General features: G+C 55.8%; 1 protein-coding gene across 1 annotated transcript; it reads right to left on the reverse strand.

Annotated features, from left to right (window-relative positions):
- Positions 1–838: 838 nt before the first annotated feature.
- ALKBH6 (alkB homolog 6) lies at positions 839–11,578 on the reverse strand. Its single transcript, XM_073322341.1, has 6 exons — positions 10,272–11,578; positions 6,698–6,766; positions 5,688–5,748; positions 4,106–4,257; positions 3,241–3,357; positions 839–1,714 (listed from the first exon to the last, which is right to left on the reverse strand). Exons 1-6 carry the CDS (start codon positions 10,422–10,424, stop codon positions 1,442–1,444), a joined length of 825 nt encoding a protein of 274 aa, XP_073178442.1. The 5' UTR covers positions 10,425–11,578; the 3' UTR covers positions 839–1,441.
- Between the last annotated feature and the right edge of the window lie 1,553 nt (positions 11,579–13,131).

Here is a 13,131-nt window from a genome sequence, read left to right on the forward strand (position 1 = left end):
ATCCATATGGACACCAATGGAGCAATGGCCTGTTCACACCATCTGGGGATCTGGCTCCTCCATACCTGGCTCTCGGAACAGCCCAGCGCTTCAAGTATGTTCATGAATGAAGCCTCATAACCTCCCCGGGAGATGGATGTATGACATTTCTCCCCATTTTACTGACAGGGAAAACTGAGGCACGCAGCAAAGACGTGACTCACCCAATGCTCCAGAGTCAGTGGCAAGGGCAGGCATAGAACCCATAGGCATAGGCGTCCTGACTCCTGGACTTTGAGCATGCTCTCTTCTCAGACCCAGACTTATAGATCCCAGGGGTCCCGACTCCCAGCCCTTTCTGCTCTAACCACGAGACCCCACTCCCCTCCCAGAGTCCGGAATAGAACCCAGGAGTCCTGGCTTCCAAGACTGCACCCGAAGCTCAGAATCATCTAAATACCATTAGCCTCCAGCCACTGATTCTCCCGGTATTCCTGGTTTTTGTGGTGGATTCCCCACTGGGTATCCACCTCCCGTCCATCTGGAGGCGCTCCAAGCCACTGCCGAGTACAGGTTGCTCCATACTCCAGTTCCCCATCGGCTCCAGCTTAGAAAGCGCATCACTGATGGGAGGTGGATTAACAAGCCCTTAGCTGCAGCAGTTAATGGCCAATCCCTCCCCTCAAACGCACGGTTTCACCTACTAAGCACCCAAGGGCTACGGCAGGGGCAGAGAGCGCAGGTGTGAACGGGGGGCAGGGGCAGCAGCTGGCTGAGCCGAGATCTCAGTCCGGGGAAATGGGCTCAGTGGCATAAGAGAGTTCAGAAGCAGAAATGTAACAGATCCCTCAAACAGCAGCAAGGAGCCCCCAGCGAGGTGGAATGACCCACCCCGCCTTTATTAGAGTTTATCGGTTTAAATGAATGTGTTTGAATGTAGGTAGGAGCAGGCGAGCCCGCCGTGCGCTGCTGAAGTGCTCAGGGTGCTTTACCAACGGATAGCAACCCCTGCCATGTCCCATCCAGGGAAACTAAGGCACTGGGAGGTGGAGAGGAGAGTCCCTTAAGGTCACATGGTGAGGCAGCAGCAAAAGTGGGGAGTAGGCAGCCAGGCCTTCTGGCTTCCTATCCCCTGCTCTAGCCACTAGACCCCACTCCCCTCCCAGAGCCAGGAACAGAACCCAGGAGTTCTGATACCCTGGCCTCTCGCTCTAACCACTAGACCACACTGCTTCCTGTCCAAGGCTCTGCGCCTTCGTACAGATGACCCCAGAGGCTGCTCTTCTCTTCCCCTGCGGGCGAGACGCTCTAGGGCTTGGCTCTTCCCGCTCTCCCAGCGCGCCGCAGGATGGGGTCTCTGCAGCCTTCCACATCTGGGCCTCCCTACCCCCTTGTTGATTGCGCGTTTCACGGCACCATTCTCCGGCAAGAGCCTGGGAAGGAGGGAAGCAAACTTCTCCCCTCACTTCCCCCTGCCCAGGAAAATGGCCGTTTTCAGCACCTTGGGGACATGGCGGATGGTGAGCGACACCCGGGTTCCCCGGCGCAGCTCGTCCCCGAGCACCGCGTCGCAGGCCGCCACGTTGGCCACTTTCTCCGTGATGGCGTCAGAGGCGGCGGGTCGGATCCCGTGCAGGTAACGGACGTACATGTCCTCCTGCAGGACCAGGAGGCTGCGTGGCTCCAGCAGCAGGGACAGGAAGTGGCGCTGCTCCTCTGTCTGGGGCGTGGGGACCTGGGAAAGGAGAGTGGTGCACGTTCAGAACGAAACCTGGCCCTTTCTGCAGCTGCTTCCATGGGAGGATCTCAAAGCACCTGAAGGATGTTAGTTGTTTAAGCCACACAACCCCCCCGGATGTTGACAGCACCACTCCCGTCTTCCAGATGGGGAAATGGAGGCACAAACAGGGCTTTGCCTAAGACCACACAGCGAGTCAGCAGCAGGACTGGGGAACAGAACCCAGGAGTCCTTATTCTCAGGCCCCCCCCCAGCTCTAACCACTACACCCCACTCCCCTCTCAGAGCTAGGAACAGAAGTCCTGATTCTCAGGCCTCCAAGACCCCAACATGTTCTAACTACTACACATCACTCCCCTCCCGGAGCTGGGGACAGAACCCATGTCCATGTGGACAAACTGGAGAAAGTCCAGAGAAGAGCAACAAAAATGATTCAAGGTCTAGAAAACATGACCTGTGAGGGAAGATTGAAAAAACTGAATTTGCTTAGTCTGGAAAAGAGAAGACAGAGGGGACAGGATAATTTTCAAGTACATAAAAAGGTTGTTACAAGGAAGAGGGAGAAAAATTGATCTAAACCTCCGAGGACAGAGCAAGAAGCAATGGGCTTAAATTGCAGCCAGGGAGGTTTAGGTTGGTGTCAGGGTGGTTAAGCACTGGAATAAATTGCCTAGGAAGGTTGTCAAATCTCCATCACCGGAGATTTTTAAGAGTAGGTTGGACAAACCCCTGTCAGGGATGGTCTAAATAATACTTAGTCCTGCAATGAGTGCAGGGGACGGAACTAGATGACCTCTCAAGGTTCCTTCCAGCCCTGTGAGTCTATGATAAGGTGGGCCGGGGGGTGCATGCATACACACCTATAAGTGCATCATCCTTAAACTGTATGTGAGAGAGAGAGAGAGAAGGAACAGGGATGTGTATGTGTGTACTGCTGTAGTCGTTTTTAAGCTGGATGGAGTTAAATTAAAGCACTACAAAATCCACATGCAGACCAGCCCTGCCTAGCTTCGTGCACAGCAGGGATCCCACCGCAGGGAACACGACTCGGGTTATTGGTTTCCCTGTTGTGCCTCCGGCAGAGATTTTTAAAGCTGCCCAAGAGATCTGGCTCTCAGATTAAAATGAGCAGGAACTGGTTATCCCAATCCGCCGATCAGGCTCCACTGCCCGCAGCACTGAACACACAGGGTGAAAAAAAGAGTCTCTGTCCAGCTCAGGTACTTAAGATACCACAGTGATGGGCACCAGCTGAGCGCCTCACAGTCGGAAATGGATTTACTTTCACAACCCTCTACAGGAAGCAGGGGGATTCTACTGGGGCAGGAGCTGCCTTTCTGTTCCAGGTTTGAACAGCTCCCAGTTCAATGTGGGTTTCTGGTCCAGGACTGGGACTCCTAGGCACTACCATAATACACCTATTAGCAATAAAAATGTACAGCTCCCGGCACAATGGGAACCAAAGGGAAAAAAAACAAATCCGTTATTCTCCGGGCTCTGTTTGTAATTCCTTCTGTGCTCACCTGCTCACTGTCTGCATGCTGCCCCCTACTGACGGGATGGTAGAAGTCCAGCAGCGTGTGAGATCCCAGGCTGATGGTGGTGACGGTGGGGAAGTACAGAGGTCCATCTTCATGAGGCTAGAGGGAACCGGGATGTCAGACTAAAAAGGGAAGGAGCACGCACGCACTCACTCACTCCCCCAGCTCTCCTCTCCGGTACCCAGCACGAAACGCAGGAAGAAATGTCTCTACACACAGAAGACACGTGGACCAACCCGTCACACGCAGGCCCTGCTGCTGAGCAGATGCCTCCCTGACGTTGCCAACCTTCGCAGCCAGCGCACGTGGCAAAGCCGGGAGCGTGCACGGGGAGTGCCCTAGGCTCGCATGTCACTGGTACACCACACCCAAGATACAAGCACGGCTGGCGAAGCAATCTGCTCTCTTGAAGTGAGGTCGGGGCTATCAAAAGATGTTGGGATTAAGAGAAGACGTCGGTAGCTGGGAGTCCTGACACACAGCCTAGCCACTAGACCCCACTCTTCTCCCAGAGCTGGGGACAGAACCCAGAAGTCCTGACTCCCATCCCATGCTCTAACCACTAGGCCCAATTCCTTTCCCAGAGTCAGGGACAGAATCCAGGAATCCCAACTCCCAGGCCGCTCCCGCGCTAACCACCACTCTCCTGGGAAAACCTAGTCTTGGCTATCTAGACTCCGCCTCGCTGAAATCTCCAGCCAGCAGGATTTGCCATGGTTACAGGATTTGCCCCCATAGACACGCCTCTGATCAGGTCGGGATCTGCATCTGCCCCTCTTCACTTGCCCCCAAGTGCAGGAACTACCCTGAGGTTGAGTAACGAAGCAGCTGGCCCACGGGTAGTTACCATGATCCCCTGCCCAGGGAGGTACTCGTTCACCAGCACGTGGTTTGCCAGCTTCCCTCCAAATGCTCCGAGGGAGGAGATCTTCTCAGCATAGCTCTGCAGCCAGGCAGGCAGCTTCTCCAGTACCATCCCTTTTGGGTGGGGCAGCCCTCCTGGGAGGCAGAGGATACAGAGAGGAGCTGGCGATGAAAGAGATCCAGCTGGTCCCATCTCGCTCAGAGTGCTGGGAGATCCATGGTTGAAAAGCACTGGGCTGGATCAATTCCTCTCCCTCTTTCGCACCTGCAACCAGCAAATCCCTAGCTCTCAAAGCACTTTACACAATTTGCAGATAGGGAAACTGAGGCACAGAGAGGCAAAGTGACCTGCCCACGGTCACCCACCTGGCCAGAGGCAGAGCCAGGAATAGAACCTAGGTGTCCAAGACCCTGCTTAGTGCTCTATCCTCTAGGTCACTCTGTTTTCCCATCTTGGTTGTCACCTATGCGCTCCAGCCCCTGGATCATTTTTACTGCTCTCCTCTGAACTCCCTTCCAATTTGTGCCCTGAACTGAATGCAATTAGCATATTTATTAGGTATATTACAGTAGCACTGTGGTGCCCCAGTCATGGACCAAGCCCCCATTGTGTCAGGTGCTGTACAAACCCAGAACAAAAAGACAGTCCCTGCCCCAAGGAGCTGACAAGCTAAGTAATATCCCTTGGTCCACTCACCCCAGATCTGACTCTCAGCTCCCCGGCTCAGTCATATTTGGGGGTGTATATGCAGCCCCCCCCCACCCCCATCACTATATCCTCTTTGATGCTACATCCTACTGCAAACGCCCATGCGACTGGCTGCTCTTCAGTCATTGCTGCTTCCCATGGAGGGCTGCAGATCATTTCCCACCACCCTCCAGAGGTGCTTTTGCCTGGAAGCTGATTAAACCCCGGACACGCAGTGAGGTTGATAGGGACGGACGCACTCCGGAGACATCTTTGGAGAACCACCGGTGGAGGAATCTGGGTCATGGGGTCCCAGGGAGGGACCTGGTCTTAGCTCCCACCTGTGACTAATCAAGCCCCATTTACACGAGGAGAAGTTTCTGCAGGAGATCCAGATTCAGCCACACCAGTTACAGGAAAGACCTGACTGGGGAAAGCAATGGCCCAGACATCAGCAAAAGCCCGAGACCTTAGGAGGGGCCTGGGTTACCTGACTTGACCTATGTCGAGCTGCCCTTGAACTATAAACATGTCCTTGGGGAAAGGAACTGAAAACAAACACTGATGGGGAGCTGGCCTGGGGCCTTGCATGAGAGTGGGAAAACTGAGGCAGGGTCTGGCGCTGGGTTTGGGGAGATCTTGTCTCCTCAATCCTGCAGCCAGCCAGCCCACTCACCAGCCAAATGACATTCCTTCCCTCCCTGATGCAGGCTGCTCTGCGTGGTTTCTAAAGGACAAAGCTGACACATACTGATCCTGCGCTGAGCCCAGACTAGACCATCAGCGGGAGCGAATTCCCCAGTCCCATGCACTAACCGGTCCTGGTGCAGTGGGGGAGGTCACCTGGGAGCCAGCGATGGGGCCGGAGAGAACTCACCCCAGTTCTGCAGCTTTCTTCCAGACAGCTGGGTCCACTTGGGTTTGGGGGCAGCATAAACCTGAGGGGATGAACGCAGGGAAGGGATGAGATGCCAGAAAGCTTTGCTTGAGAGGGGAAGAACATTATGGAGAAACAGTACGAGAGGCACAAAGTATTATTTACATTAGCGCCTAGGGATGCCAGCCACACCCCCCACCACACTGTGCCGCGTACTGTCTAGGCACAAAGAAAGAGACCATCCCTGCCAGGCAGAGCTTATAAGCTAAACAGACAAGGCAGACAAAGGGCACGAGGGGAGACTGAGGCTCTGAGGCTAAGTGACCCACCCAAGGCCTCACAGGTGGGTCTGTGGCAGAGGCAGGAATTGAACCAGGGCCCAGGCTAATGACCAAGGGGCTTCACATTAAAGGAGCCTGCCCAAGGGACCAGGGGGGAAACAGAAGCAGAAAATTAAGGATAGGCCTTAAGCACAGGGAGTGGGTGATGGGGCCCAGAACTGAATGTTTAGAGGAAGGCCGGCCCTGTGGTTAAGACCCTGGTGCAATTCCTGTCTCCACCACAGACCCCACAGGCAAGGCACTTCCGTGCTTATATCTATAAAATAGGCACAACAATCCACCCTGCCTACTGAGGCTGCAAGGTCTTTGGGGCAAGAGCTGCCACTCATTCCGGGTCTGTGCAGCGCCCAGCACAATGGGGCTCTGATCTTGGTTGGGACCTCAAGGTGCTCCCATAACACGTGTCATGAACTTAAGATCCCTACTGGTCCTACTACATTGAAGGGGGAGTGTCGGGCGGATTCCAGATCTACAAAAGCTGGGTCCATCTGTGCACTCGGGGTCTGGGACCGAGATCTCCGTTGCAGAGAAGTGAAGTTAACGGACAAACTGCCCTGCTTTTATCCAAGTCAGGCAGGAAATTCCTCCCTGCAAGAGCAGCGTCCACCAAGCACTACACTCGCTTCTCATGCCATGGGAATAATAAACCCAAATGAAAATCTCACATACCTGGTGCAGCAGATAGGCCTCCTCCGACTCAGAGATGAAGTTTGGAATATAATAGACAGTTGGTGGAACCTGTAATTAAAACATACTCATAACACCACCAGATATTCATCAGTAGATCTCAAAAGCACTTTACAAAGGGGGTCAGTGTCATTATGCTCAGTTTACAGACTGGGAAACTGAGGCACAGAAAGGGGAAGTGATTTGCTCAAGGTCACCCCGCAGGCCAGTGGCCAAGCCAGGAACAGAAGCCAGGAACAAGTTCCAGTGCAGTGCTCTATCCACTAAGCCATATGCCACCCCTGCAAAACTCTGTACAACGAGTTTGCTGGGTCTCAGCAGGACAGGTGCCCCTTACACAAAACCACCAGTAGGCTCCATGCAAATTGCCCTTCCACTCCCCCCACCCATCCCAAAGGTGTGGGCCACGTCAGCAGAGAACCCAATGGCTGAACACACCTCTCAGCCTGAACTCTGTTCACACCGACAGAACGGGCCTCCCTCCAGGGCAAGGCAAGTGAGAAGCTTAACGTTATTACGTCCAGGACGGCAGTATCCAGAGGCACCAGCCGAGATCGGGGCCAGGTGCCGCCCAGACACAGTCCCTGCCCAAAAGAGCTCTCAGACTAAATGGACGGGGAGGGGCGGGGGATTAGTATTTCTGTGTTATAGATGGGAATGTGGGGCAGAGAGAGATGAAGCGACTTGCATAAGATCCCACAGGGAGTCTGTGACAGCAGGGAATAGACCCCCTGTCTCCAGCGCACTACTTTAACACTCTAGTCACTAGGCCAGGGGTTCTCACTTTTTTTTTTTTTTTGCTGGAACCCGCTCTGAAAATATTTCAGGCTCTGACAACCCCCCCATACCATGCCACCACTACCTTTATGCTGCTGCTGGCGGTGGAACTGCCTTCAGAGACGGATGTCTGGCCAGCAGCCGCCGCTCTCTGCCTGCCCAGCTCTGAAGGCAGTGCAGAAGTAAGGTGGCCATACCGTTACCCCCCTACAATAGGCTTGTGACCCCCTTTTGGGTCAAAATCTCCACTGCAGTAGGCCATCCCGGTCTCAGTTACACCCATCTGTTGTCTCTGCAATCCCAGCCCAGCCCCTTCACTCCAAAGCCACCCTTCCTTTCTTGCCCCACTGCTGGCCTACAGATTGACAGACGCCTCCGACACACCGTAATTCACCCAGGAATTGAAGGAGATCATCAAATCCCTCTCCAAACAACTCCAAAAGAAACTCGATAACCTCGTCCCCCACAAACCCGCCCCACGGATCTTTTACTTGCTTCCCAAGATACACAAATAAGGGAACCCAGGCAGGCTTATTGCACCTGGCCATGGCACGCTTATTGCACCTGGCCATGGCACGCTTACCAAAGGAATAACTGAACTCATAGAAACCATCCTCAAGCCCAGTGTTTCTCAAATCCGGCCACAGTGGCCACATGTGGCCACCAGGGGTTTTTCCTGCAGCAACAGCAGCCTCCTGGACAGAGATGGGGGAGGGGGTCAAAGCAGCACCCCTTCCCTGCAGCGTCTAGGGGCTCCAACAGCAGGCTTCAGCCCCCTCTTCAGCTGGAGGCTCTGGGCTTCAATCCCCCAGGGTGACGGGACCCTATGCTTCAGCTCCCCCCCAAGCTTCAGCTGTGGGGTTCTGGGCTTCAGTCCCCCAGGATAGCAGGGCTCAGGGCTTCCCCACCCCAGTCCAACCATGGGGCTCCGGCTCTGGGCTTCAGCAGGGCCGGCCTTCCTGGGCACCATGGTCAAGAAGCAAGGAACGGACAGGAGCCTGGGATGTGAGGCTGCAGAAGGGAGCTCGGGGCAATTGGCCCGGGGGGGAGGAAAGAGAGCCGTGGGGCCCGGGGGACAATGGAGAGCCCGAAGGGAGGCAGTGGGGGCCAGAGGTGATGGGTGGGGGGCCATGGGAGGCAGCAGGAGCTAAAAAATCCAACTGTACATTATTTTTATGATTGAGTCTGCAAAATAAACCCACCCTATGTAAATAAATAATATTTGGACTTGTTTATGTGCATATTTGTTTTTCCTAAAGTATTTTAGGAAAATTTGTCAGAGCAGCCACCAGCAAGACTTGGTGGCCACACTCTAGGCCATCCAAAAATTTGTTGCGAGGACCCTAGCCAGTCACCACACAAAGGACCAGCTTCCTCCAGGACACAACTGACTTCCTCCAGAAACTCCACAGCATTAACCATCACCCTCAGATCATCATCCTTGCCACCTTGGGTGTCACCTCCCTCCACACTAACATCCCTCACAACAACAACATGGCCACCTGCCTCAAATATCTACAAGACAGACAGACAATGGACGATACTGGGATACCCACCCCAAGAGCCAAACTCATCCACGTCATCCTCACCCTTAACCATTTTACATTCAACACCACTTTGTCCAGACCATGGGAACAGCTCTGGATACTCGGATGGCTCCCCAGTATGCCAATGTCTTCATGGGCCATCGTGAGGAATGAGGAAGATGTTCTGGACAAAGGCACCACAAAACCAATGATGTACCTGTGACACATCAATATTTTCATCCTCTGGACAGATGACTGACCTCTCACATAGATTTCCGTCACAACTTCAACAACCATCCCACAACCATCAAACTGTAGAACACTCCTGTACCAGTGTCAACTTCCCGAATGCCAAGATCCGCTTCAACAACGGAACCCTACAGACAACTATCTATTCTACAAGAAACCCACGCATCAACACATTTGCCTTCACAGATCCAGTAAGCACCTCAAACACACCAAGAAATCTGTTCTCTCTGTAGTGAGGCACTCCGATACCACAGAATAAACTCCAAGGAGGAAGTCCAGGATACACACCTTAACACACTTAAAACCACCTGCACCGAACAAGGACACTCCACCAGAGAAGTAGATTGTATCCTGGAACAGGCCACCCAAATATCCCAAGAGAACCTGCTCCAATACAGAACAAAACCCCCTCCAACTGTACCCCCTTAGTAGGGAGACCAGATGTCCCAATTTTATAGGGACAGTCCTGATATTTGGGGCTTTTTTTATATGGGCTCCTATTACCCCACCCCATCCCGATTTTTCACATTTGCTATCTGGTCACCCTACTCCTTAGTTGTCACCGACCAGCCCATACTGGAACGCCTACAGGGTAACATTAAACAATTCCAACCTATACTCGACAGGGATCACAACCTGAAAGAAATCCTGGCCAAATCCCCTCTTCTGGCTTTCACACCAACCTAGCGAAGCTCATCATCAGAAGCATGTTCCCCCCAAACCAGGGCCCACCAACTCAAAGCAGCACCAGACCATACCAGAACAACAGATGCGAAACCTGCAGGCATATCTCCACTGCTATAATGCTCAATAACCCCTCCCACCCCAAACTCACCTTTCAAGACCCATGGTTTTTACACATGCCCCAACAACTAAGTGGGTAAAACCAGACGATCTCATCTCTCTCAAATGAACGTTAGGGTATTGCACCAGTGCATAACAACCACATAAAACCCCCAGTTCCCCCTATTGCCACTTCCCAGCTACGTTCCCCGCCTGGTTACCTGCTCTAAACGAAACGTTTCCAGCGCAAGTATCTTGGCACATGGCTCCTCCATCTCAAAGGAGGGGCCTGCGATGGCTGGAAGGTCCAGTCTTCTGGGTCCCCCTCCTGGAACCGTTGCAGATCCATGGAAAGGAAGCAGAGGCGGCACCATTAGCTACCTGAGAGCTAGCCAAGCTCACACTGCAAACAGAAGCGAGACCATCAGGGTCCCCAAGCTGCAGGGAGAGCTCCAACAGGAACATTGGCACGGCAACAGTGGCTCTCAACCAGGGGTACACATACCCCTGGGGATACACAGAGATCTTCCAGGGGGTACGTCAACTCATCTGGATCAGTGTTTCTCAACCTGGCAGTCACCCCCCCCCCCCCAAAGGGTCACAGGGCAGGGTTTAGCGGTGTTGCAAGTGCACAGCTGGCTTTAGGGGGTGGCAAGCAGGACAGCCGCCCAGGCCCTATGCCACAGGGAGCTTGTAAAGTTATATTACATGCTTCAGCCCCGGGCAGCAGAGCTCAGGCTTGATCCTCAGGTGGCGGGGCTCGGGCTTGACTCCTGAAAGTCAAGTCTGGAAAGGTTGAGAACCACTGACCTACAGCACACACGGGCCTTAGTACTGTGCATGGACCAACCCTTGCAATCCCCACTCCGCTTATGGGCAGGGTTATCCTCACCTCACGTACGGGGAAACTGAGGCAGGGAGAGAGGAAGTGTTCAAACGGGCAGAGCCGAGAACAGAACCCAAGAGTCCTGACTCCCAGGACACTAACCTCTGAACCCCACTCCACCTCCCAGAGCTAGGAACAGAACCCAGGAGTCCGGGCTCCCAGCCCCCCGTCGCCGGGGCGAGAGAGAACCCAGGAGTCCGGGCTCCCAGCCCCCGTCGCCGGGGCGAGAGAGAACCCAGGAGTCCGGGCTCCCAGCCCCCCGTCGCCGGGGCGAGAGAGAACCCAGGAGTCCGGGCTCCCAGCCCCCGTCGCCGGGGAGAGAGAGAACCCAGGAGTCCGGGCTCCCAGCCCCCGTCGCCGGGGAGAGAGAGAACCCAGGAGTCCGGGCTCCCAGCCCCCGTCGCCGGGGAGAGAGAGAACCCAGGAGTCCGGGCTCCCAGCCCCCCGTCGCCGGGGAGAGAGAGAACCCAGGAGTCCGGGCTCCCAGCCCCCGTCGCCGGGGAGAGAGAGAACCCAGGAGTCCGGGCTCCCAGCCCCCCTCGCCGGGGAGAGAGAGAACCCAGGAGTCCGGGCTCCCAGCCCCCCGTCGCCGGGGAGAGAGAGAACCCAGGAGTCCGGGCTCCCAGCCCCCCAAGCCAGAGAGAGAACCCACGGAACCACCTGGCAAGTCGCAAAGGCTCACGGGAAAAGCGCTCCGCTGCTGAGGCCCCTCCCCCACCTGAGGCACGAGCACAACCACTTCCGGCTGCCCCTTGATCGAGGTCCCCTCCCCGCCCAGCCCCTGAGAAGCCACGGCTGAGCCAATCAGCGTTGGGGGGAAAGGTTAAGCGGGGGGAGGGAACCAATCGGCCTTTGCGATAGGCGGGGCAGGCCGCAGCCAATGGGCTGGGGGCGGAGGCGGGCCTTGGGCGCCTCGGGGTTCTAGGCGGCCGAGGCGTCGCGCGCGCCCCCTGGCTGCCAGCAGCAGCCTCGTGGGCGAGCGCGTGAGCGCGGCCGGGGGCTGCAGCCCATCCCCGTGGCCTCCCGCCGCTCGCGGTACAGCAGCAGCAGAGGGTCCTCCGCCTCCCCGTGCCCCACACCACAGCTACCCGGCTGCCCCCCCGGGGTCACCCCTTGCAGCGTCTCCCGGGGGCTGCGCCAGGGTGTGGGGTGCGGGGTGTCTCGGGGGTGACTCCCCTTACCCAGCATGGCACGGGGGGCACGGCTTCCTCCAGCTGGGTGCTGTCTCTGGACACCCCCCCCCGTTCCTCCCCAGCACGCTCTTTCCTAGTTCAGGGACTCCCTGCGACCTACACCCCCTGCATCACACCAGGGGCTCCGCACGTCCCACATTCTTCCCCCCCCCCCCTCTGGGGCTCTGTGTGCCCCCCATTCTCCTCCCCCCCCACCATCCCGGGGCCTCTGTGTGCCCCCCATTCCTCCCCAGGGCTGCCCTCCATAACATTGTCTCCTGTTTTCCCCATTCACGCCAGGGGCTTGTGTCCCCCATTTCCCATTCCCCCCATAACAGGGTCATAAGAACGGCCAGAGTGCGTCAGACCAAGGGTCCATCGAGCCCAGTGTCCTGTCTCCCGACAGTGGCCAGTGCCAGGTGCCCCGGAGGGAGTGAACAGAACAGGTCATCATCAAGTGAGCCATCCCCTGTCGCCGAATATCCCCCCAGCCAGAGGTTCTGTGTGCCCCCCATTCCCTCCTCCTCCCATACCAGGGTCTCCCATTCTCCCTCTATGCCAGCAGCTCTGTGTGCACCCTCTTCTGCCCCATGGCAAGGGCTGTGTGTGCATTCTCAACCCCTCCCCATTATCCCTCTTCTTTCTGTCTGAGTGATAAGTCATTCAGGACGTCAGCTCTACTGGGAGGATAGGCAGAGCCGAGATGGGGGCTTGTTATGCTGGAATGCATAATAGCTGCCATCTGCAGCCAGCAGCAGAGGGGCTTGAAGATGTGGCTGCATTCAACTCCAGTAGTTGTCCCCTCCATTCCCCCCCGCGCCACCAAATCAGTGGAGTTCTGCTCACTGGCGCCTAGAATGATCCCCGAAACGTTGGGGTTGATCAGCTGCATCGTTCCAAGGGCGAGTTGAGCCTAGGGCTTCACTTCTAAAGATGCTCTGTTGGGAAGGACGGCCGAGCCGCCAGAGAGCTCAGAGGCAGGGCTGGAGAGGGTCGAAAGAGAGATTAAGTTCATACTCCAGA

Source organism: Lepidochelys kempii, chromosome 23, assembly GCF_965140265.1.
Source record: "Lepidochelys kempii isolate rLepKem1 chromosome 23, rLepKem1.hap2, whole genome shotgun sequence".
Classification (NCBI taxonomy): domain Eukaryota; kingdom Metazoa; phylum Chordata; order Testudines; family Cheloniidae; genus Lepidochelys; species Lepidochelys kempii.